General features: G+C 37.0%; 1 protein-coding gene across 1 annotated transcript; it reads right to left on the bottom strand.

Moving 5' to 3' along the window:
* Positions 1-2,555: 2,555 nt before the first annotated feature.
* Positions 2,556-24,303, bottom strand: CALB1 (calbindin 1). Its single transcript, XM_004597221.2, has 11 exons — positions 24,174-24,303; positions 23,663-23,739; positions 19,915-19,989; positions 13,412-13,495; positions 13,257-13,313; positions 9,985-10,062; positions 7,679-7,734; positions 7,554-7,593; positions 7,377-7,430; positions 3,664-3,735; positions 2,556-3,009 (listed from the first exon to the last, which is right to left on the bottom strand). Exons 1-11 carry the CDS (start codon positions 24,250-24,252, stop codon positions 2,896-2,898), a joined length of 786 nt encoding a protein of 261 aa, XP_004597278.1. The 5' UTR covers positions 24,253-24,303; the 3' UTR covers positions 2,556-2,895.
* Between the last annotated feature and the right edge of the window lie 1,199 nt (positions 24,304-25,502).

The raw sequence follows: 25,502 nt of genomic DNA, 5'->3' as shown, positions 1-25,502 counted from the left end.
GACAATGATGATATAAACATTGTTCTTGTGGTGAAAATAAATCCCACACTCGTTAGATTGATAATACATAGACGTGAAATCACTGGATGTGCATGTTTAAGTTTAGTAGGCACTACCAGGGTCTTTCTAAAGTGTGCATAGTGTAACCACTCCGCAGCCAGTGTGCTTCTCATGGTGCCATTGTCTTACACACAACTGAGCAGTTGGCACCTACGCTTGTAGTCTTTCTGATGCATGTATGCTGGCACCTACTTTTTTTGAACTGGTGTTTGGTCTCTTTGCTAATCCAGTTCATCACATCTTTCTGTTTAGTGGACATTTGGAGATCTGTGAAATGCCTATTTAGCTTTCTTTCGCATTTCTCTGTATTAGCATGTTCATGTATTTATATTATAAGAAGTTGATTTCCAGGAGTAATACGTACATGTTTTGGATTTTGCTTCTGTCAGTTATGGATTGTAAATACCATCTTACTCTGAATTTCATTTTTAAACCTCTTAATAGTATATTTTCATGAACAGGAGTACTTCACAGAGTCCATGTTTTTAATCTGTTTCTTCTGAATTGGGGCTAAGAAACATTTCCATTAACAGGATTTGGAGGATACTCTTCTGTTCCCAAATGCATGTCTCTTACATTAAGAATGGTAATAAGCTTGGGATGAGGTTGGTTTGTTGCCTGGGGTAGGCACTGTGCCAGTCATCTTGCATTGCCTCTTGCACATTCATTGTTAACAATCTTCACGCTGTTCCCTGGTCCAGGAAGCAGACCTGCCATGAATACCGAAGTTTGATGGATTCTGCTGAGGTAGAGGGCTTTCTTTGTTGGGTAGTGCTTAGGACTTAATAGCCAGCATGCTGAGCTTGGGACCCTATTACCGTGAACACTGGAAAGTCTCTTCAGAAAGACTCCAATCATACTTTTGGGTGCTGCTTTTCTTTTTCCGTGCTCTTATTGTAAGAATGCCAAACCTGGTACAGGTTTGTGTGTATTTTGTGTTGAACAGCTATTTTTTCTGCAGATGAAAAGTAGGAAAGTGCTTACCACTCCTCTGGAAACCTTGCTTGAAGAAAATTTTGATAATGTCTGTTGCGCAAAAATCTCCAAATTTTTGAACTTTCTGAAATTTCTTTGTAAATGTTAATGCCAGAGTTACCCCTTTATTCAATGAATCATCTAATACAAGAAATTCATTTAGACAAGTTGATATTTATTTAGATTTTCTTATGCTATAATAATCTGAGCATCCTACATTTTACCTGTATTGATCATGGATTACATATTAACTAACATTTTGGAGAGGAAACAAATACAAGAACTCAAGGTTATTTTCTTCTTTATTTACTCTTAGAAGGTAAATTCAGTCTAATGTCAGTGCTTCCATTTATGTACTAGACGCAAAGCCCAATCTATCATTCACATTATCCGATAAATTTTGGTTTTTTTGGCAGATTTCTTTTCTGTTCACTGCTGAGGGAAAGAGCTCATATTTTTTTCTTTTAATTTATGAACTAAAAATAAGTGCTGAAATTGTAGAATGGGGACATTCAAGCTGACCCAGAACCATCATTAACTTTGGTGATAACTTTATAAATTTCATAGACACATTTCTCATAGCTCTTCACTCCATAATCAGAGAATGCAAATCATAAACTATTACATGTTAACTATTTCTAGTTATAGAATATGGTAACTACAAACAGGTGAAACTGACTTGGACATGGGTCAAAGAATGTCTTAGAATCTTTCTTTGTGAGATAAGACAAATGATTCCATTAGTATTTCTCTTCAAATATTTTTTTAAACTCCTTTGAAACTAGTTGCAGATAGAAATAGAAGCATTTTGAGTGCTGATCTCAATATGAAATATAGAATCCACATAATGCAGAAAAATATTGATGGTATAACATTCAATAATCAGGATGTCATGAATTTTACATTAAAATTTCAGTTATATAGTAAAAAATAGAATTGTTATAGCTAGAAAAAAATATTTTCAGAGGCAGCAGATACCCTTGCTGGAAACACACACTCTACAACATAGAAACAAAATCCAGGAAGTATGCAAACTACACACCAATATAGTCAGTATATTAAATTTAATCAGAGATTACACAGAATATTACATAAACAGCAGTTTACTAGAGTAAGTATAATCTGCAACATGTGAAAACAGTTTAGAAAATGAGTTAAGGTCATACTCTCTGACAGTAGGCTTGTGGAAACAGAGACATTGAGTCAGACAGGTTGGATGCTATCCTGTCCTGTCACCAATTCGATTTGAACCAAAAGTTTCATGTGGATTCAAATGGTAGATGGGTTGTTGATTATAAATCAAAACTTCTCTAGTGTGACTGTTAATCTCATAAAGCCACAATTAACATTTTTTTGATATTTTGGTGAGTATTTTAGATGTGAAAGCATATTCTTTCTAATAGTTGAAAATTTAACTTTAAATACAATTGTGGGAAATAGATTATATTTCAAAATGCATGTAATTGTTTAAGCTAAGAATGTTTACGTTGCCAGGGATAACTTACTCAATAGCAAGTGTGCTTTTATACATTAGAGACTACAATTTGATATTAATTCTCGTGGGATTCATAGGGACATCAGTGTCCAACTGTATTTGTGAAAGCAGGAATATATTAGGTTACTTTGTATTTTAATTAGGCATACGGACTGGCCGAAGCATAGACTCCCTCATCATATAGTTACAAAAACTGTACATTACAAACAGTATAGAAACAAGCTGAAAAGAATGTGCCACACACCCTGGATCTTTATCTATATGCACTTAAATTTACAGATACAAAAGAAAATACAGCCTACTCCATTATAGTGCACAGTTATTTTTTAAGGATTCAATGTATCACTAGCAAGTAGCCACCCATTCTAGTTGTCCCCAGCAGAAAGAATAAGGGCAAGATCTGTTCGGTAGAGCTTCCCTCCATCCGACAAAGCCATTATGTTCTTCTTGTATGTTGGAATATTATTAATATCCAGTTCCTGTGTAAAATACAGATGAGATTGTAATCCAGTTAAATGTGGGAGTTCATTAACCACTATCAAGTGATACATGTGAAATCAAACCTGCTTGTTACATCAGCCCATTAAATAAGCTGAAGAGGTGGGCGCCTAGCCTCGTTTAGATGTCCATGTCCCATTTCAGAGTTCCTGGGTTCTCTAGTAGGCTCTGGATCTTTAATCCAGTTTCCTGCTAATGCAAGCCTGGGAAGCAGAAGGTGATGGCTCGGGTAATTGGTGCTTTCCATGCACTTGGACAACCCATATTGAGTTTCTAGTACCTGGCTTTGGTCTAGGCCAGGCTATTGTGACTTGAGGAATGAACCAGCAAGATGGGAGTCCTATTTGTGTGTGTGTGTGTGTGTGTGTGTGTGTGTGTGTATTTAAGTCTCTGTCTCTCCCTCTAATATAAGTTAACAAAAGAGCTGGATTAAATTCTTATATAAATTTGAATAATCACAGGTTTTCTTAAAGACTGTTTATCATAGTTCCAGTGATGTGGGCCCGAACCAAATGAAGTCAAAATATGAAATGTACTTGGGGTGCTGCACAAATGGTTTTAAATAGATTTCCAAAATATATGTGTGGCTGCTTCAAGTTAGATTCTAAGATCTGCTTAAGAAGTAACTAAATTACCTGTTTATTCTTCTCACACAGGTCCTTTAGCAAAGCGTCCAGTTCATTTTCATCTATGTAGCCATTGCCATCCTGGGGGATGAGGGAAGAGCACACAACCATCTTACAGTGGTGGTGGGTGATGAAATGAACTGCATTTTATTGAAATACTCAGAAAATTCCCCACTGCACATAAACCTTAGTTTCAGGCCATCACACTTTTTAGCTGCTCCCAAGTTACAAAAATAAGTGAGTTGTTTCTCATTCATGTCATACTAATAAAATACCAAACATTTCTGTAAAATTTTATACTTAAATCGTTGCCTTATGTTAACAGTATTGTCTCCTTCTGAAACAGGAGAAGTAGAAAGGAAGTCATAATAGGTAGGAAAGTGAGAAAATAGTCAAAAACATGTTCATGTGTTAGGTGAGGATGCTGAGGCCTGTGAGTGGCAGTTGCTCTAGAGCTCAAGTTTCCACACATGAAGAAATAGAGGATCAGAGGTGTTTCTTGTCAACGCCTCCCAGCCAAGAAATCACAGTGTGGAATCTGATCAGGTTTTGTGTCCCATAGGGCACATCCTCTATTTCCTGGGGGAAAATAAATTAGCCATATGATTTAACAGCACATGTTTCTTTTAATATGAGCCTCAAGTGTCAGGTTTTTATTTTCCTTTAGTGAGCTTTTTCTAAATCCTTAAACATTGAATTATGTATAAGAACAAACTTTCAGGCACCCAAATGAAACTCAAAAAGATACAATTGTTGATTTATGGACAACATGATTTTTATAAAAAAGAAAAACCCTGAGCACTCTGCAAAACCTCTTGTATTAGTAAACAAACACAGTAGAGTTGCAAGACAAAATATCTACCTTAAAAAGCCAGTTGTCTCTATGCACTAACAACAGAATTACGAGAAGGATTACTAAAATTCTGTTATCAATAGTATGAACATCAAAGAATACTTCAATTTATGGATTGAATAGAAGTTGGTTCTCCAAACTCATGCAACTGTTTAAACTCTGAAGTCTTAATGTTAAATGTTGGTGGAAGACAGGTGGAGACTTAATCTAGTAATGGACTGTGAGGAGGTGGGTCTGGTCTGTGCGAGATGTTTTGATCATGTCAGATTTGCCTTCAAATGGTTGTTCTCACTAGAGGCCTAGTTATCTCTGCTGAATTCGCCTTAGCTTGTCTCCTTTCTGGCTTACCATGCGATCATGTGTCAGCACCCCCTCTGCTATTTCCATCCCCCTCCAGACACCAAACTAATCAGATAGTTTGAGTAGAAGTAGCAAAAAGTTGGTCATACACTTAAAAGTAGACTTATTAAGGAAGTGAAAGACTTGGATACTGAAAACTATACAACATTATTGAAAGTTGAAGGAGATACACACACATAAAAAGACATCCTGTGCTTATAGACCAGAAGGTTAATATTGTTACAGACCAAAATGTCCATATTGCTGGAAGAAATCTCTCAATTCAATATTTTTTTTCCTGCTGTATTCCAATGACATCTTTTTACAGATACAGAAAACTGATACTCAGACTCATTCTACAACATTCTAACAGTCCTGAGAAAGAATAAAGGTGGAAGCTGTGCACTGCCTGATTGTAGCATAAAAGCAGATACACAGATCAATGCAACAGCACAGACAGGCCTAAAGTCAGTGTGCAGGTCCACTGGGAGTTGACAAGGCTAATCTCTTGAGCAAATGGGAGAAGAGGCATCACATGCAGAACAATGAAACAGATCCTTGTGCCATACACAAATATCTCAAAATACAGTGAAGAGCTAAATGCAAGACATGAAACTTTAAAAGCATTGGAGCAAAGCATTGTGACACTGGTCCTATCAATCATTTTATGGATCTGAAATTACAAGCACAGGCAAGAGAAGCAAAAACAGATAAGCTAAAATGGTTTTGCGCAGCAAAGGAACAGCCAAGTGAAAAAGCAGCCTACAGAAAGAGAGGAAATACTTGCAAGCTGTTTATCACTAAGGGAGTTCACTTCCAAAGTATATAAGAAACTCACAGAGCTCAAAAGTTTTTAACAAAATATCTAATAATCTAGCCAAAAAACATGGGCTAATGGCTAGGTTAGACATTTCTCCTTGGAAGAAGTACAAATTGCTAACAGGTAAATAAAAATGGTCAGCATCACTGACTGTCAGAGAATTGCTTAACACAGAGGGAAGATAAGGGCACAGAAAGGCTACTTCCCTGACCTGCTTAGTTTATGCTCTGTATGTATGTTAAAATATAGCATTCGATCCCACAAAAGTATATTGCATTTTTATTAACTTTCAAACGTATTTATGAAATAAAGCAAATTGCAATCACAATGAAGGGCAAACGATTACTACAGCAGTTTATATGGTGACTGGGATATTGCACTCCATATTGGGAGTTCCTGGGTGCAAGTCCCAAGCTCGATACTTCTAGTTCATCTTCTTGATAATAAGTACTTTGCATGGCTCAAGTTCTTAGGGCCCTACCACCTGTGACACCCAGAATGAAATCCAGATTCCTGGTTTCTGCCTGGCTCAGTACCAGCTGCTGTGGGAATTTGGAGCATAAAGCAGCAAATGGAAAATGTTTTTCTATTTCTATCTGCCTCCCAAATAGTTTTTTTTTTTTTTTAAAGTAATTCACAGGGTCCTGCGTGGTAACCTGGCAACTGAATTCCTTGCCTTGCACATGCCAGGATTCCATATGGGTGCTGGTTCTAATCCCAGCAGCCCCGCTTCCTATCCAGCTCCCTGCGTGTGGCCTGGGAAAGCAGTTGGGGACAGCCCAAAGCCTTGGGACTCTGCATCCACGTGGGAGACCTGGAAGACTCTTGGCTCCCTGCTTTGGATCAGCTCAGCTCTGAATGTTGCGGCCACTTGGGGAGTGAATCAACGGATGGAAGATCTTCTTCTCTGTATATCTGACTTGGGAATAAAAATAAGTAGATCTTTGAAAAGAAAATCACAATGAAATATCACTTCACATCTTTAAAGATGCTTATTATGAAGCAAATAAGCAAGAGAAATATTAGCAGAGGATTGCATAAATTGGAACCCTTTTAAGCATATGATAAGCATATGATTCAGCCATTAAGTCACTGCCTGGAGTGCACACAGTTATGTGGAGTTCCCAATAGCATGACCACTGAAAAATGGTTGTGATGATGCTTAAACAGGTTGAAAGTAGGAATACCATGCGATTGAGCAATTGCAGGCCTGAGCATCTATCCTAAGGAGATAGATCCTCAGGATCTCAAAGAGATATGAACACTGCAACATTCAGTGTAGTGTTACTCATAAAACAAGGTGTGTAAACAAATTGAATGCCTACCTCTGGATGAACGGATAAAGGAATACATTCATACACACAGATATTTTACACCCTTAAAATGGAAATCTTGCAAAAGATGACAAAATAGATGAATCTTTAAGACTTATTAAGTGAATTAAGCCCAACAGAGGACAAATATTCCACAGCTTCATGTAAATGGAAACTCCTACAAACTCATACCCTAGAAGGGCCGTTGCCCTTGCCAGTGAAGGGAAAGCTACTAATCAAAAAACAAATAGGTTCAGTTATGAAAATGAGTAAGTTCTAAAGATCTGCTGAACAATATTGTCTAGTCAACCACACTGTATTTTACATTAAAAGTTTTGTTGAGAGGGAAGATCATGCACTGTTATGCCATAATCAAAAGGAGAAAATGAATTTTTACCTGATCATATAACTCAAAAGCTTTATTGAACTCTTTCCCACACATTTTGACTCCCTAGGAGACAGAGAATAAAGGTTATAATGTTCTTAATATACTCCAGTATATTTCCCTGGAGAAATATCTTACATTCCATCTTTTCAATGATAGTCTTATTTGCTATAGAAACAAGTTAAATACCTGAAATTTAAGAAGGAAATTCTCTTGCACTGGTAGTAACCTTTTGAGAGAAAAAACATAACAGTACATTGTATTTTTGCAAGGGGAAAAGTTTATGAGAACATATATGTAGTCCCTAAACTTACCTTGCCATCTCGGTTAATTCCAGCTTCCCATCATTATTTGAATCAAATAGTTTCAGCTGGAAGACAGAATGACATTATTGTCATGGTTCACTGACTGAGTGGTATGAACATTCAAGATAACTTACGCAACACATGTACATAGTGAAATTTTTTAAACAAGTGTTTTTTAAACTTTCAATTCAAATTTTAATTTTTTAATTTGAGTAAATTGCCCAAGAACAAAGAAAAGATGGAATAGAGTAGCACTGGTCTTAGACTTCAAGGCTACCATAATTTCTTTTCCTTGACAATGTATGTGTTTGTGTGTCCAGGTTGTGGCACAAGAGCCTCCTCAAACAATGTTCTGAGAAAAAATATTTAAGTAGCTTCATATATTTGGAGCTTAAAAATATAAATAACAGAAATATAAGGATAATATGAATAGATCCATAGGAAATAGAATTCTAGCATAATTTTCGTTTTCCATTGGGTATGACATATTTGGTAACTCTCCATGACAGTTACACATATATCATATACTAAGCCCCCACAAACATAAACACCCTCATATCAACACTATGGAAATATTTCCACTTTTTAAAGTGACAACTGTTGCCATGTTACAGAAATGTATAAATATAATATACATATCTATGGATATATATGGGATACTAACTATATAAAAAGGCATTGCTTTGTTTCTGAAATAAAGAATTTGATGCATATAGGCTAATGGATATGTGACATTTTTTTTAGTGACATCTTTTTAAGGAGAAAAGGAAGAGTGTCCTGTTTTCCAAAGATGTTCTCAGAATTCTTTGTAGAAGGTAGATTTTTTTTCAGGGTTCTACCCTGACTTGACATTTTTATAATCTGTGGATCACAAACTCTGACACTGTTACACTGTCTACCAAGCTAGTTGGACAACTAGATCACACAGCGTAGTGCCTATAGGGAATGTCTTCTCACATATATATTTAAATTTTAATTAGTTCTTAGTTAATTTGCTTCCTGAATTTGATCTGGTTTATGACATTTAATCAGATATCCTAGGCCAACCCAACAGGGGGAAAGTCCCATCTGAGTGGGTTTTGAAAGGTTGCATAAAATTTCTACCTGGAAAGGAAATTTGACTTTAAATAGCTTGTCCCTTAAGGTAGGAACAAAATAGAAAATTGATAAATGTAGGTTATTATTCATTTCCCAAAGGTCATTCAGAGCTCATATCTGCCCATTGTGGCAAACAGCCAGAAAATCTCCCCTTTTGTTTGCTAATGTTATAAATGGACAAATAATGAAAAGTTAAGGGAGACCATGAAGATATTTTTGTTTGTTTTGAAAATGAAGATTAGTCTGTCTTTATAACAAATGCCACAGTTTTGTGAGCAAATGCATACATAAATTCCCAGTGGCTATTCCCCACTAGAGGCAAGTAGGTTGAGAGGCTGAAAGTAAACCTTAGTCCTTCATAACACTGTTTCTTAGCAAAGTGAAAAATTGTCATGAATCAATCTAACAAAACAGCAGCTCTTTTAATACACAACCATGTTTTCTGGGTTACTCATTTAAATCCATGCTGGGACAATTCACAGGATCTGGCCTGGCGTGGTAGCCTAGTGGCCAGGATCTAACCTTGCATGTGCTGCAATCCCATTTGGCCACCAGTTTGTATACCAGTTGCTCCACTTCCCATCCAGCTCCCTGCTTGTGTCTTGGGAGAGCAGTCAAGGATGGCCCAAAGCCTTGAGTCCCTATGCCCACGTGGAAGACCTGGAAGAAGCTGCTGGCTCCTAGCTTCAAATCAGCTCATCTCCGGCCGTTGTGGCCACTTGGGGAGTGAACCAGCAGAAGGAAGATCTTTCTCTCAGTTTCTGCTTCTCTCTGGAAATCTGACTTTCCAATAAAAATAAATAAATCTTTAAAAAAAATTCACAGTATCTTCATTTAAAATACATTTGAAGTATGTTCATAATTTGAGTTTTGTGTATATATACATATATACACATATTTCACACAAATTATAAATTATATAGTTTAGTGATATATTTGTACTGGTTTTATAGGAAAAGTAAGTACTATTTGATAGTTAAAATTCGCATAGCTCTACAAGAAAGTCAATGTCCATATATGGAATCTGGAAATTAATGCCTATACTGTAACATTCAGCATTACAAGATATAAGCATCTTTACAAATGAAATAATATCCGTGTGCATGTGATGGCCACATCGGGGTTGATTTATTTCAGCCTGTGTAGCTTTAGGAGTAGCAAGAGCACAGTAATAATTCATGAGCTCCTGGGTACTGGGTTTTCACAATCAGTCTTACCATTAGGTCTGTATACTCATCTAATTTTGTGTCATCAACAGTCTTGTTTGCTTTCTCCAGCAGGTCCTTTAGAAAGTTCTGTTGAGATCAAGAATACTCAGATAAGTGTTATCGATAACATACAGTCTGCTTCCACTTCAGTCTGACTTGAAACAGGGCATTCCAGGAATATGAGAAAGAGTCTCTGCGAAGGTAGAGTGGGGTGAGGAGAGGGCTCTAGGCACAGGACTAAATCTGGCTTTCTTTAGGATAGCAACGAGACTGCCAGTGACAGGTACAATATTTGCATTGCCCAACATTTGATCCTTCATATACTGGCTATGATACATTTCTCTGGTGTCAGTGAAAGAACTTTACAGACTGCACAGCGTATAAAAATCTGAATACAAACACTGAAATCTCTCCAGCTCAATGAATGCCCTTCTGCTTAATATCTTCACAAGCCCTTTTGTATGACCAGTCTGAGAGACACATAGAGGGTCTTTATTATCTCCGTCACATCAATGAATCGTGGATCAACAAACCAAGTCATCAATAAACCAGAAAGAGAGACAGCTCTAATTTCAAATGCATTTTCTGCTCTCACAGGGTATATGTTTATACTAGTTTATGGTTAGTATGAATCTCATTTCTCTAAGGGGCTAGTCAATTGACTTTTAAACGACATAGTCCATGCCACCTTGATTCAACTACTTCAGCTGACCTTCCACACTGAACGGGGTGGCCACAGATGGAGTCATCTAATCCTTGATATATTAATCACATTAAGATGGAGACTCATGTGGGAATTAAAAAAAAAAGATTTTAAACTTAACAATGGGAGCCAAGGCCTGGATTTCATTTTTTTTAAAGAGACATAAATCAGACAAAAGCTTCCCCACAGTTTGGCTTACAAATGACAGCAAAAGTACTTAAGCATAGAATGGTCTTTCGTTTGTTCATCCCGACTCCTCTGTTTCTTACTAAAGGATTAGGATTCTTTGGCGTGGCAGTGGTTTATCTTCCGAAATGTGCCTGTTCTGCTGACGTGATTTGGCTTCTCTTTTCAAAGGAGAAGACTTTTCCTTGGTTTGATGAATATATTTTCACTTGAAACATTCCACTTCAAATCCAAAGTGAAGCATGGAAGTTTCAAAGTTATCTGTTGGGGGTGAATTTTATTTTTGAGCCTTCTGAGACTTTTGTCAGAGATTAATTGGGTTAAAAAGTCTCATCAGAGACTAAAATGGTGGTCACAAAAATAGCCTTTGAGAAACCTGGGGACGCTGAGACTCAAAGTCGTGTCTGAGAGCAAGCGGTGCTTTACTCTATTATGGATCTTAAAATTAGCTTTCTTGAAAGATCCATTAAAAAAGAATGCCAACTTATCTTCAGAATTCTCTAGGGAGGAGAACTTTTATTTAGAATTTCTCTCTGAGAACAAAATTTGGAACAAAGGAGGAGACTTAACGTATTTTGAGGTCAGTGTTAGAAATGAGCTAAGGTTTTCATTCTGAACTTGAAAGGATTTTAAAAAGATTTTTTTGATGTGTCTAATACAATAAAACACTGTCACCTTGTGGACTCTGGTTGCTGAGCTGTAGGGTTATGAAAGTCATTGTTTTCAGTGACTTCACATTAAAAATGTTACGGGGCAGGCTTGGCCTACTGTTTAAGGTGCTGGCTGGGATACCCACAAAGTCAGACTACTGGGCTGGTGTACTGGCAGTATTCCTGACTCCAGATTGCCACTAAGGTGGCCCTTGGGAGGCAGCAGGTGAAGGCTCAAATACATAGGTCCCTGCCACACTTGTGGGAGACCCACATACAAGTTTTGACGCATGACTTCAATCTGGCACAGCTGTGGCTATTGTCAGTACGTGGCATCTGAACCAGTAGGAGAGAGATCTCTATTTGTTTAGCCACATTTTAAATGAATAAGATAAATAAATGAGAAATAACACTTGCAAAAAAATGTTTACGAACATTGTATCACAAGGCTGCAGGTGAATTTGAAATGTCTAGAGATACTAAAAGCATGTTGAACTATGATTAGGAAACTGTTTAATATTCATGCTTCCTCATACAGTGAAGAAGAGGTAATTTTCAATAACACTTTGGAAAGTATGCAGCATTATAAGAAAAAAAGCATTATTTACTGTTATCAGATATATGAGGTCTAAATATAGGTTCTAATTTATCTGAACTTTAATTTCCCTTTTTCTAGATTCAGATTGATAATAACTTGCCTTACCAGGTTTCTGTGACGCTTAAATGTGAATACACATCTTAAGCACCAATGATTGTCCCGGCCACACAGTAGGTGCATCATTAGCTGCTCAACAAAAAACAACTTGCTTCCCTGCTTACCACTTCATGTTCTGAAGTTATAGAAAGCTAAATGCTTGATTTGAGACGCCGGGATAAATTAGAGGAAATTAGGTGATAGGTTCTTCCATGTTTCTGAAAGATTAGCAAATTAACTTCATGAATAATACAAATTACTATGTCTTCAAACTTCACAAAATCTTCCATGTATAACATAGTTCTTGAATCTCACAGTAAGTGAGAGAAAGTTCTTATCACCCCAGTTTTAAAGAGGGAGCACACCAGAACACTGTGGAGCTGTGCTACTAGGTTAAGACCTGGTTTCAGATCTCTGCATTTCCATTTTCCTCCTCCAACAATCATTCCTCTTTACCTCTTACGACAGGAACTGATACAGTCTCCGCCAGTTTTTCAAGTGTTTGTACATGAGGGTTTGGTTGGTGTTTCTGTCAGTGTCTGGATTGTGTGGCTTTCAGCAAATTACTATAGGATCTCTCACCCATTTTCATCATCAGGGTAATACTAACGTTATTGAATTCATGCAGAGATTATATAAGATTATCAGCAAAGTAGCTGGCACATGGGAAGGAAGCAGTAATTTTTTCCTTGTCTTTTTTTGCAAAAGGAAACCTATTCATGCATGTGTTTATTTTTCAAAATAAAATTTCAATGAAGGGAATAGCTTATCAAACTTGCACATAGATTTATCCATTTCCACATCTGTCTTATATTGTACTTACTGCAAATCAATAAAAGGCTAATATTTTGCATCACTGAACAGAATTTCAACAAGCACGTAAAATCTCTGTTGATTCGTACTTCATTAAGGATGTGGAAGAGTGGGTGACAATGTGCTCCACGTTAGTTTCTTCAGTGGGAGGTTTTCTTTCAACCATGAAGTGCTCAGCGGTTCATAATTGTATTTGAAAGGAGAAAAAAAAAAGCACAAGTTTTTGTTTGCTTACCTTCAGCTCCTCAGTTTCTATGAAGCCACTGTGATCAGTATCATATTTTCTCCATGTCTGCAAATAATTTTGGATAAGGAAAAGCAAAGATGTTGAAAAAAAACGTTCAATTCGCTTATTTTCTCAGATTTCTGAAAGTGACAACTCTCTGATACCTTCATGAATTCCTCACAGGACTTCAGCTGCTGGCACCGGAATAGCAGCAGGAAATTCTCTTCCGTGGGTAACACGTGAGCCAACTGGAAGAGATTAAGAGAAGGTTGGTTGCAAGCAGCTTGAAAACAAGACCCTGCTGTCATCTGGTGTTTAATTTTGTTTCAGCATTTTCCCTAGGAGCTAGTAGGAGATGAACATTAGAGTCAGCGCTGCCTGGCTGGCACTTGGTTCCCACAAAGTGCCATCATGTTTTCCAATGATCGTGTGCTCTGCAGGGCTTGGTCCTTGGGTCAATGTGGTGGCTGCTGCAGGCATACACTCAGAGACTATCAGGATCCTTTCTGTCCTGCTGAGCATACAGACTGTCCTGGTGACCAGAACCTTTCTTCACATGCCCTGTGCCACAGATTTCAGGGTGTATGGAATGTGGAGCCTGTCATTTCGTTCATTCTTTTTTCCCCCAAAGAGTTATTTATTTTTGGACAGTCAGATTTACAGAGAAGGAGAGACAGAAAGATCTTCCATCTGCTGGTTCATTCCCCCAGGTGGTCACCACGGTCAGAGTTGAGCTGATCTGAAGCCAGGAGCCAGCAGCTTCTTCATGGTCTCCCATGCAGGGTTCCAAGGCTTTCTACTGCTTTCCCAGGCCATAAGCAGAGAGCTGTATGGGAAGTAGAGTAGCCGGGACATGAACTGGCGCCTATATGGGATCCTGGTGTGTGCTAGGAAGGACTTTAGCCACTAGACTACCGTGGTGGGCCCGGAGCCAGAATTTCTTATGAAATGAAAGAAATTGAGAAACACGAGCATAGAGGAAGAGAAGGAAAGGAAAAAAATGCATTTCCTAATCCGAAGAGAAAGCCTATTATGAGACGTAAAGGAAAATAAACTGAAGAGGACTGGGAAGTAATGAAAAGAGGTGGAAAAGGCTATTCACAGTGACCAGTGGGAAGTTGAACATTCATAGAAAAGTTAGTTCTCCAGATGTTACTTTCTGCTAAAAGGACAGCCGCTGCTGGGACCCAGGCCTGGGAGAGTTTTTAACTTCATGGCATGACTCTGTAATATTTCTCTTTAGATCTCATCTCGTAACTTCAATACTGGGATTTTTTTTGAAGGAACAAAAGTGTTCCAGATCCCATTTTCAGACTAATACAATCTATCTATTGTGTGCAGAGAAGGAGGGAGCCGGATTGATGGTCCCACTGCAGACATGAATTCTATTTCTGTCTTGGAAGCTACACCCTCAGCCATGTCTAGACCTCAGTAGCCTCTTCACTACAATAAAGAGGCAAAACAGAAACCAGTGCTTCTTAACCATACTGGATCAAAAAAAAAAAAAAAAATCTTTGTTTTAATGACTGCATCTTCACTATCAAAGAATAGTCAGACCCATATTCCATTTCATCCGGGAGCTGATGAATTTCCTGAAGCATAAATGTATAGACCTCACTCCTTCGATTTGATACTAAAAACCTATAATCTAGCTCAATCTTCAAGTCTGTATGAGTTTTAAAAGATCTACAATGTTCTATGAAAAATCAGCATATCATTAAAAAATTATTCTTTTAAGTCCATTAAAAATCTGTAATATGAAACACCACTCTACCTTAAACAGAAGCAAAATCCTCTTTTGTAAACCTGTACAATATGCTTTAACTTATTTTTATATGCTTGAAATAATACCTTAAATTCAAACCATTCGGTTGATAAACACCACATACATGAGTGACTGTAAAAAGCACAAATGTTTGCTTGGTATGACCCAGTCAAAACACTTTAAAAAATTTTTCAAAGGTCAATAGTGTGGTCACATGATAATAGGCCTGAAAGACAAAAGGAGGAGCATAGTGTTTACCAGTAATTTTTAAAATCTCATTGGATCTTGGTGCATAAACATTTATTTCACTTTTCTCTCTCTCTCTTTCTCTTTCTCTCTGTGTACATGTGGGCATGTGTTCTAGGCGTTTTATTAAAATCATGACACACTTCAGTGCCGTTTGATTTTCTTGAATCATAAAATTCTATCCACTAGAAATACCGTTGTTCGAATTAATTTTGAGTTGAAATGATTCAGTTGAGAACACCAGGGGATCAGAGACTGAATGACTTGACTTTGTGATTGGCAAAAATTGAAAAACACTATGATTTGATGCTTATTAGAAAATTCACAACATATTTACTGAAGACAGTCATACAATTAGCTGATTTCTGCCTTCATCTTAGCCTGCAAATATGCATTTGTTGGGGATTTATATAGCTGCCAATAAGATAGTCTGGAGGCTATGTTTCTAATCACTGAAAAGTAGATCACCATATTCGTATGAAGTCCGTTTTCCTCCTCTGCAATGAGATGATTGTGCAAACCAGCTAATCTGGTCTTGATCATTCAAGGAGCCAGATCCCAGTAACTCGGCCTAGAGAGAAGGTCTGTACTCCCTCCTGAAGAGGAGAGGAAAACTGGAAGGAAGGCCAGCAATGGCCTGATACTATGCCCTCAGTCTCTTCTAGAGCCCCAACTTGCCTTTACTAATACTTTCTTGAAGAGGTACTGGAGAGTGTTTATTCAAAAATTCTGAAAGAAGTAGAGGTGAAAGAAATAATGATACGGGAAGGGGAAAAGAACAAAAAGGGGAATTAAATAAAAAGAAAATAAAGGTCTCCAGAGGGCGAAAACATGTCAGAGGCAGGAATTTCCCAGCACAGATTGACTGATGGATCTGCCCAGCAAGGAAGTATGTTAGAAAATGCTGAGTTACTGAAATACTGACCATGTTATAGCATCACTATACATTAATATAAGGTATTCAATAGAAAACAGACAAAGCTAATATCAACTCTTCCTTTATTTATTGATACATACCTTTGACAGGTACAACTTCTTATGTTTGGTTGAAACTTCTCTACTATTGATTTCAAGGAGACCCTAAACATTTCTTATTTACTGATTGTGAATGTCTAGCGTGGTGACCAGCACATAAAATTCACATGCACGAAAGAAATGCTTGTGGATTGGTGAATAGCTTTACTTCAGTGGAAAAACTGCCTTGCTAAGACATATAGTGAATATATTTTATTAGCATTATAATTTTCTGCATTTCTTGAATTTTTATGATGATTGTATATATTGCTTTGAATAAAAAGGAATACTTTTTTTTAAACATTATATTTGGCATAAATTTATGTTTCTTTGTCTATGCTTTATTGATCTTACTTTACCAAAATATCTATCTATACACAATGTATTTATTCTGTTTTGATCTCATTGAACTTGGTGCAATCGAATTGACAAATGATAGAAATGCCTTAAATGTGCAAAATAATAATATAAACTATAATACAAATTAGCCACTAAGACTAATGAATTTTCCTAGAGAGGATATGGTAATGACGAACATAATATCTTTTTCCTTTTTTTATTATTTTCTTAACTTTTGATGATGATTACGTGGTTGAAGATCTTTTTTCAAGATGCATTGCATAATTGGTAGTCCTGTATAGTCTATTGTTCTACCTATTTTACATACTAATCAGTATGGAAACTTCAGAGAGTGGCTCACTGATTCTCACTTGATCTTAGCCAAAAGGCCAAGAAGCGATCACTGATTCTCCAGCTATAGTATCCAACATGTTTACAACATGTCAAAGGTCTTTTATGGAGAATATTAAGCAGGCCTGCTTTATTCTCAAATTTGGTAACTCCTTGATGTCCAAAGAAATGCTCAATATTGCCTGTGTGAAGACTGTGGGTACTTTCTTGTTCTCTCTTTTATGAGCTCCCCAAGGCTTTTACGGGTTGCAGCAGGAAGTGAAGAATATTAAGGGTATGATTGGAAGGCAGATAGCTGAGACCGCAGATGAACCCTTAAGGGATTCCCTTTCTTTTATGTTGTTCGCCACTGAAAGTAGGAAAGCAAAACTATTTCTACTTGTTTATCTCCGTTACCAATCTATCTACCCAAAGGATAAAATCCTACGTTTTATTGTCTATTTCTTTGCCTGGCACATACACAAATTTCAGTGAGTATTTCATTGTATTAAGCAAGGAAAGCATTTGATTGTATTTAGAGTCAACATGAGGCTGTAAATTCTTTGGAGAAAATTTGAAAATGTATTACTTCCAGCTGTGGCGTACTTTGCTATGTGCCAACCACCTTTGAGGAATTGATTGGCCTGATGGCGGCTGCATTTCCAAGAGGACTGAATTCTGAAACTGATCCACAGGGAGATAAAAAGACCAATCTCTCACTCCTAATTGGGTGTTTCTCTGAAGGGTCACCCCTTGAGAGCACACTGTAGGGTCAGGTGAGATCTCCACTGAGAATGTTGCACATCTCAGCACCTGCCTCTGCCCAGTCCTGTTCCCCTAACTTTGCTTCTACAGGTTGCAAGCCCATGAGCTCTTCCTAGTTTGAGTCAACCTTCTCTTGCTACTCTTTTACTTAGCTGCTTCCCAGGGAATTCAACCCACAAGAGGGGTCTTTAAATATTTCTTCTGTTTCTAGCAGATACGAATCCCTTACCCTATGGTTTAGAGTAGGTTAAAAATGTTTGCTTTTGCTCATATGGCTACTAAATACTTGAAGCTGTGACAGCTACTGAGGATTCAGTCACCACTAGTAAGAAGCTTACAAGGAAGCAGATAATAGTTTAAAATGATTCTTTTTCCTAACGTTTTCAAAGCCAGAGATAAATACAATGACAAAACCTGGCTATTGAACGTGAGAGGGTACACGTGAAAGACAACCTCATTAGAGGTGTTTGCTTGAAAGTGCATGAGGCATGTTTCCTAATATTTCATAAATTGCATAATGACCCACAAATGTAATTTATTTTTCTTAATACTGTTACTGTAAAATTTCTTCAGATTTTCCCTTCAGCCTTTATTTCCTTATCTTCTTCTTTCGCCTGTACTTTTAATTTTTCTCCCCTTTCCTAACACAGAATTTCTTTTCTTTTCTACAGCAGTTTTTTATCTTAAACTTGGGGGAATTTTTTTGTTTCAAAGCTCTGAGACAATCCTGCTTCTTTGTGACACTCTAATCTCTCATTAAAATTAGATTTAAAGGGTCAAAAATGAATAAAGCATACATATTAAACTTTACAATGTACACACATTTTGTTCTTTTAAAAACAATCATATTTCTTGCCAGCAGATACATACTTTTAACTGCATAGACCGTTCTGAAGAAATCAAACAGAATAAGCTGCTAGGCCCATTGGTGTCTTTCAAGGTAAAATATATTAAACGTAAGACGACAGTCTTTTTCTACTAGAATTACAAACTGCGTCAACCCCAAAGAGCCAATCTATAATTTCACTGATGTCAGATTTCCAAAGTAGTTTTGAAGAATTAGGTTTACTTTATTTCATTTATGTTCATTTGAAAGCTTTTGAAAAATTCTTGAAGATTTCATATCCTGATTAGCTGTCCTCTAACTAAATCTCATTCCTATTAATTTATCTATTCATATAGTAATGACGTTCACATGGGAAGTGAATACTCCTGGGAAAAATTTTAATTGCAAAGATAATAATAGTATGGCCTCTCAATTCTATTTGTAGGAGGTGTTTAAAAATAAGTGTATTTAACACCGGTCTAACAAGTGTCCTAGTAAGATCAATTACTTGAAAACCAGGTTAGTCCTGTGGATCATAGATAAATTATGAGTAAGTGTTGAGAACAGAATACTTCATGATCCGATGCACTGAGAATGCTATACCAGGACAATATTTTAAAATGTGGCCTTATTAGATTATCCAGAAAAAAGTCCTCCACACAATTTCTTTAGCAAGTTGCAGAGATAAAGAATTCAAGATACCAACACATTTTGGAAAAGTGGAGCTAAGGGAAGCAACAGTTCTTCCACAAACTTGAAATGCTTTCTTAATTCACAGACAAAAAGCAATCATTTTCCATAGAAAAAGTCATTGTCAAAGATTAGACACCTGCAGTTTTTACTTTTGGAGACTCAAAAGAAAAATCTACCTATGGACAGATTATAAAATATTCATCCACTGTAGTTAAGTTCTAAGGCTATCTATCAAATTAAAATAGAATTCAGAAACCAGGATGTAGTTGTTTTTTGATTGTTTTTACCATGTCATTGTCATAGGAACTACAAACATTTCATATTACGTTTTAACAGAAAGGTCTATATTACTAAAATATAAGATACAGCAATGAACCAAATACTTGATGCCTGCTAAGGTAAAGTGATGGGCGTTCATCCTGAAGTTGGGGATTGGTTTATCTAACTGCTCCTGTGTCAGCAAGCAGCTGCATGGCCACAGGCAAGCCATTTCGCTTCTCCATTTCACTTTCATAATGTGTTAAATTTAAATTCTGTTTAAGGTAAACTCACAGCTCTCTCTTTACCTCAAAACATTATTTCTTAATATATAATTAGAGAGTAGTATTACTTAGGCAACGTATGCATTTCTGACACAACTTTAGAAGTAAGCTCATTTATTAAATCAGAGACATATGTAGGTGCCTTACCTCCACAATTCCTATTTTCCCATCATCTCTCTGACCATACTGATCCACAAAAGTTTTCATTTCAGGTGATAATTCCTAAAATTACATAAAAACAGGAAAGAACCTTGTAAACACATTCAGTTATGCTTGTGATGCTGTTAACATAAATTATTTTACAGGACAACAAAAAAGGGAACCATCAGGAATTCTGCGTGCTGACGAACTAGTCTCATGAAAAGAAAACACGTAAGTGGTACATGATGCCTATTAGTTTCAAATAAAAGTAATGATCATAACTTTTAATAAAACACTATGATTCATCTTCTATTATTAGCTTTGAAATTCTTTGACAATGTATGCATAATTATTCAATTAATAACCTATAGTGAATTTAAATATAGTAATAATTGCTAATAGACTTTAAGCAATGCTTGGTTCAGTGAGGTTAATTTTATACTATTGCATTATTTTTTTCTTTGTTTTCTTTGTCATGGAGGATAGTAATATGTGATTTTGCTCTGGACAAACAAAAAATGTGAATATCATAAGGTAATTCTTATCATAAGGTAAGCAAGGAAATGTTTTCAGTATGAAAGAGGCATTGATTGATTAAAGTAAGTTAAAAAGTTAACTATGGGAAAAACAACTCTCAAGTAAAACAGTGACTTGACAAATCTGAGCTGTCACCAGAGACAATGTTGATGGTCTTATTTTAAGCCACTGCTTAGATGCTTAAGATCTGCATCTCTGAGGGTAACTCTGGGAGCAGTTGGCTTTGTTTCCATTTTCTCCAAGATGGTGTTCTTTCCTCCAGGTATTTTAATACAATAAAATGCTATGGGTGACAAAGTAAATGTTCTTTTTCTTTTTTGTATTTGACTTAAAAAAATCTGTTGTATTAATTATGTAATCTGTTCACAAATTGACAGATAAGAAAGCTATGAGCTATAAAGCAGTGATCTGAACACAGAGCTAGTATTCAGGAAGCTCAGTGTTTACCCTTGGGTCTCCAACATAGCCCATTTAAATTAGCCCTGTTGCATGAACTGAGCCTATTTAAAATAGGTCAGCCCTTGCTAATGTCCTTTTCTCTGTCCTTGGGAAAGCAAATTGAGGTTTCAGTTTTCATCATAATTAACACTATGGTGGTTACCAACAACATGTTAGCTTTGGGGAGATATAGATGAACATAATTTAGGGCTATATTGAGGCTAAACATGATTGGTAGATAGGTTGATGTAATTTGTGGGCTATATTGAGGCTAACTGTCATTACCAATAGTGTTTAGGAAATCTCTTCAAAATCAATGTAAACATTCTTAGTAGAATTAGTGTATTAGCTTGTAATTGAATAATTTAAATTTAGAAAGGCTCCATGTGGATAAATTGAACTTTTTATGCTCTCATTTTGTTACAGCAATAATTGTAAGAAAAGTGTCTCTTTCATGGCAATAGTGGAAGTGATAGTCTTCATTTTTATAACACATCTTAAAGTCAGCAAAAAAGCAAAGAAGAAATCATTCTTAAATATCAAAACTATGTAATACAACTAGTTTATTAGCAGCCTTTACATTTAGCTTATGAAATTTCTGGGTGGCAATTATGCCCAATTCAATTTTTTATAAAAGTGCAAAGCATATAACCATCACCATCACCAATATCATCAACTAATTATCTAAAAGTGAAGGAAAATTTAAAGACTAAATACTGTGAATAATGTAAAGGGTAATTTTGAACACTTATTGGGCTATTTATTTCATTGATGTTATATTCTCTTTGTGAAATTTCAAAATTTAATATGACAGCCAAACAATTTTTCCATTGTGCATTGAAATCTGTTATCCTATGGTTAGAAATGCAAAGAATTGGGTCAGTCTTTGTGTGCAGGGAAATATAAAAAATATGCAAAACTAAGCTTATTATAATGTGTTTAATGGTATAGTGAAACGAGCCTCTCAATCCAGGTCTTGATTTGGATTTTAAGTATTCAAAGTACACATAAATAATCCAGAAAGGTATTCATAAACTGAAGTTTCAGGAAACTTGACATAGTCCTATGTTTGTACTCAAATTTAGTATTATTAGGTTATAGTCTAATAATTAAAGCTGTCCATACAGCTAGGCAGTTTTGGAAAAGCTCTAAACTCCTTAAAACCCTAACATGAGCATAATATTTACAAAAAAGGTACGAATATTAAAGTAAGGGAAATCAAAAAATCAGAAAAGATGAATGGAACTCATGAGACATGCTAAAATGAAAGTAACTCTCAATATTAAAATTATTTCTGGAAAAGACAAAGTATGATTTAGCTGCTGGAAGCTCCTTCCATGCCTAACTCTAAATTTAATGCAAACTAAGACTTTTCCAGCCACATATTTTTAAATATATTTTTAAATGAAGAGAATTAGTTTTGTTTAATTAGTCAAAGATATATAGAGGTAAAATGGTAGTGTTAGATACATTTGTATACAAGGGAGGAGAACACATAAGATGGTCTTATTAGATCACAATCTATTAAACTTTTAGTTCAATATTATATTAAATCAGACTAAAACAATTCCTTGAGCACAATCTGATTTAAAACCAATTTGGCTTATAATTCTATCAACTAATAGTTCTATAATACATTAGGATACATTTCGAGCCCTCTGGAATTCTTTTTTCTATGTCATACAGCAACAATTCTCAATTTAGATACAACAAAAAGTATACTATCAATACAATATATATTTATTTATGCATGTTACTCAGTACTAGAGGTGGTGATTTGGTATACAATATGTGCAGATAATATATACATAAATCATAATGAAAAATTATTATTCTTACTCTAATCAAAAAGGCTAAAGACTATAAACATTTAAATTAGGTCAAATCCAACACAGCCTTTGGAAAGACAATCTTATAGGAAATCCTAATGGATAAATAAAACCCTTGGCCTATTTTCTTCTACTTACCTATCCCATCTGTATTTGAAAAATGAATATATCTTATTTTTATGCTGAAAACATTTTTCTAAGCTGGCTAGTCTATGCCACCCCCTCCTGAGCCATTTATAATTACTCAGGATTTTCATTTGTTTAATTAATTAATAGCATAAGGTTTCAAAACAGTTTATTTTCAGAACAGCATTATTTCCCATCAGAGCATCTTCTATTTTGCTGTCATATTACATAAAAACTTTTTTTTCTAATTCTCTGAATTTTGGGTTTCTCCCGTTCTTACAGAAATGAAGACTTTGTCTTGATTAAATATGAAAAATGCTTAACTGAGGAGGGGTCGAGGCCAGACGTTTTCTCACCTCGCCAACAAAATCAACAACACAACCATCATTATTGGCAATAGAACAGGATTCATAATCTGCAGATCTGTTTCCTGGCCACCGAGGGGCAGAAATGCATTTCTACCCCTTTACTTCTCACTCGGTAGAAGAGAAGTTAAAAATTACCTAACCTAACTCATGGTTGAGACGGTTACTGGGAAGGATTTCGCGCACCCACACTTTGCTTTAAGCAGCTGTAAAAGCTGTACAATCAATGATAGAGTATCCGTTTTTAAAACTCTAAACGTTTTTCCCTTTAGGAAATCTATACCCCACCGCCTCCCTGCTTTCTCTCTCCTCTGCTCTCCTCTGCTCTTAATCTCTTTTTAGTCAATAAATGTCTACATTTCCTGGAAAGCGTTAGACCCTCGCTGGCCCCCTATGAAAACACAGGAGGGTTATGTTTTAGGGTCCAAGGTCTTCCTTCCTTCACAAACTTGAACGTACCAATCCAGCCTTCTTCCGCGCCTGCTGGAGCTCCTGGATCAGGTTCTGAAGCTCTTTTCCTTCCAGGTAACCACTTCCTGCAAAGACAAAGAGGTACGCAGGTGTCGGATATCTCAGCTGACTTTCTTTCCCATTCACTTTCCACGACAGCTGTTTTTCTGGCCACCTGAGAGCCTTGACATTGATTACCCGGCTGGTGTCAAACTTCAGATGCATTGAAGACATAGGATGATGATCGGGCTACTGAGCGCAGCCATAGAAACTTTGGGGGAGGGAGGGGTTCCTTAGTCCCTGCTTTCTATCGCCTGTCATTTACCATTCCTGGAAAGGCAAACTTTAAATCTGGGGAGTATAGAGAAGCTGTGTAAACTTTCCCGAGGCAATTGGCGGGGGGGGGGGGGCGAAGAGGGAGCACAGAATTAAAGAATAGAAATGAGGAAGACGGGAAGGGAAAGAGTGGGAAGACGAACGGACAAGGATCTGGAAATAGTTATTAAAAAAAAAAAATCACCATCGGCGTCGAAATGAAGCCAGATCTCGAAAAACTGCGAGGCTGTGATCAGGGGTGACTGCAGGTGGGATTCTGCCATCGTCCAGCGGGCTGTGCGTCTGCGGGTGCGGATGGGTGTGCGTGCGTCCGGGAGTGGTGAGCGAGCGGGGCTGCAGGAAGACCTGGGCGCGGGCGCTGTCCGGCGCTGTCCGCGGTGCTGCTCGGCCGCGCGCGCCTCCGGAGTTCTCCGCACCCCGCACCCAGTTCTCAGTATTTATCCCAACGGCCTCAAACCGGGCCACGCCTCCTCCTGCCTCCCATTCCTCACTCCCCGCCTCTTGCTCTCCCCAGCCGTTTTCCCCTCCCCGTTCCTCTCTTCCCCGGAAAGCTAGCGGGAACAGGAGTTTCCGAGTGTTAGGAGCAGCAGGTGGTGGGAGATCATTTTCTGAGATTGGTCGCTGCAAACAGGGCTGTTTCCCTTTACATTCTTCTGGTCCGGGAGGAATCCTGTTCCTGAATATTATACCTGGAGAGGGTTGGACTCCCAAACAGAAGGGAAAAACTGATGAAGGAAAAACCACATAAACGTTTGCCTGTAATCTCTAAGACTTTTAGTTTTGGATCAAAATCAGGGGAAATCTTGACATGTATAAATTAACCGATCATAGATATAATGAATTGGTTGGTTGAAATAATAAGTCCATTTTCTGCTATTTAAATACTATTATAAAACTATGTTGTTAAGTGATTTGTAGAAGTTAGCTTTGCCAGCAAGATAAAGCAGGATCGTCGTTGTTTTGTCCGGCTTGAGGTAGAGTTATAACTGGGGTTTACAGAGTCAAATTATAAAATCCTAGTATGCTAGAAAAGGACCTTATTTGAGAGATACTACAGTTTATTGCTTTTGAATTTAGGAGCAAAGCAAAGACAAAGCAGAAATCTGGCTCAAGTGCATTTCAAGGTGAGATAGTGACCTAGTTACAGCCCCTTTCAATGACCTTCATGTCTCTCCTGTTCTACGCCAAGAAATCCCTGGTAGAGAGTTTTTCCTACAGGAAACCATCTTCACTGTAGGAAATAGCTGCATCACTACATGTTTTTATCGTCTATTTTTTAGGACTAAACTGCTAGATTGCTCGCTCTATACCCACATACTTCTGAAGTGTTTATCTTTGAATCTTTTGAGTGTTTGAGAACTACTGAAATCAAAGGCCAGTGCCTGATCACAGGGTTGCAAAACGAAAGATCGAGAATATCATGTTGTGATCAACTTAAAAGTGAATTAAAATGGGTTTCCCTTGATTTCTGTTTTCAGTCTTGTGCAATGAAGTGTGAGAATCAACAATTGTA

The sequence above is a fragment of the Ochotona princeps genome, chromosome 9 (assembly GCF_030435755.1).
Source record: "Ochotona princeps isolate mOchPri1 chromosome 9, mOchPri1.hap1, whole genome shotgun sequence".
NCBI lineage: Eukaryota > Metazoa > Chordata > Mammalia > Lagomorpha > Ochotonidae > Ochotona > Ochotona princeps.
This window is presented reverse-complemented; position numbering and strand designations above follow the sequence as displayed.

Coding starts and splice junctions, on each gene's coding strand:
- CALB1 (XM_004597221.2), bottom strand. CDS start 24,252: ATGGCAGAATCCCACCTGCAGTCACCCCTGATCACAGCCTCGCAGTTT. Junction 23,740..24,173: donor GCTTCATTTCGACGCCGATG/GTGATTTTTTTT, acceptor TTGTCTTTGCAG/GAAGTGGTTACCTGGAAGGA. Junction 10,063..13,256: donor TAGAAACTGAGGAGCTGAAG/GTAAGCAAACAA, acceptor TGATCTCAACAG/AACTTTCTAAAGGACCTGCT.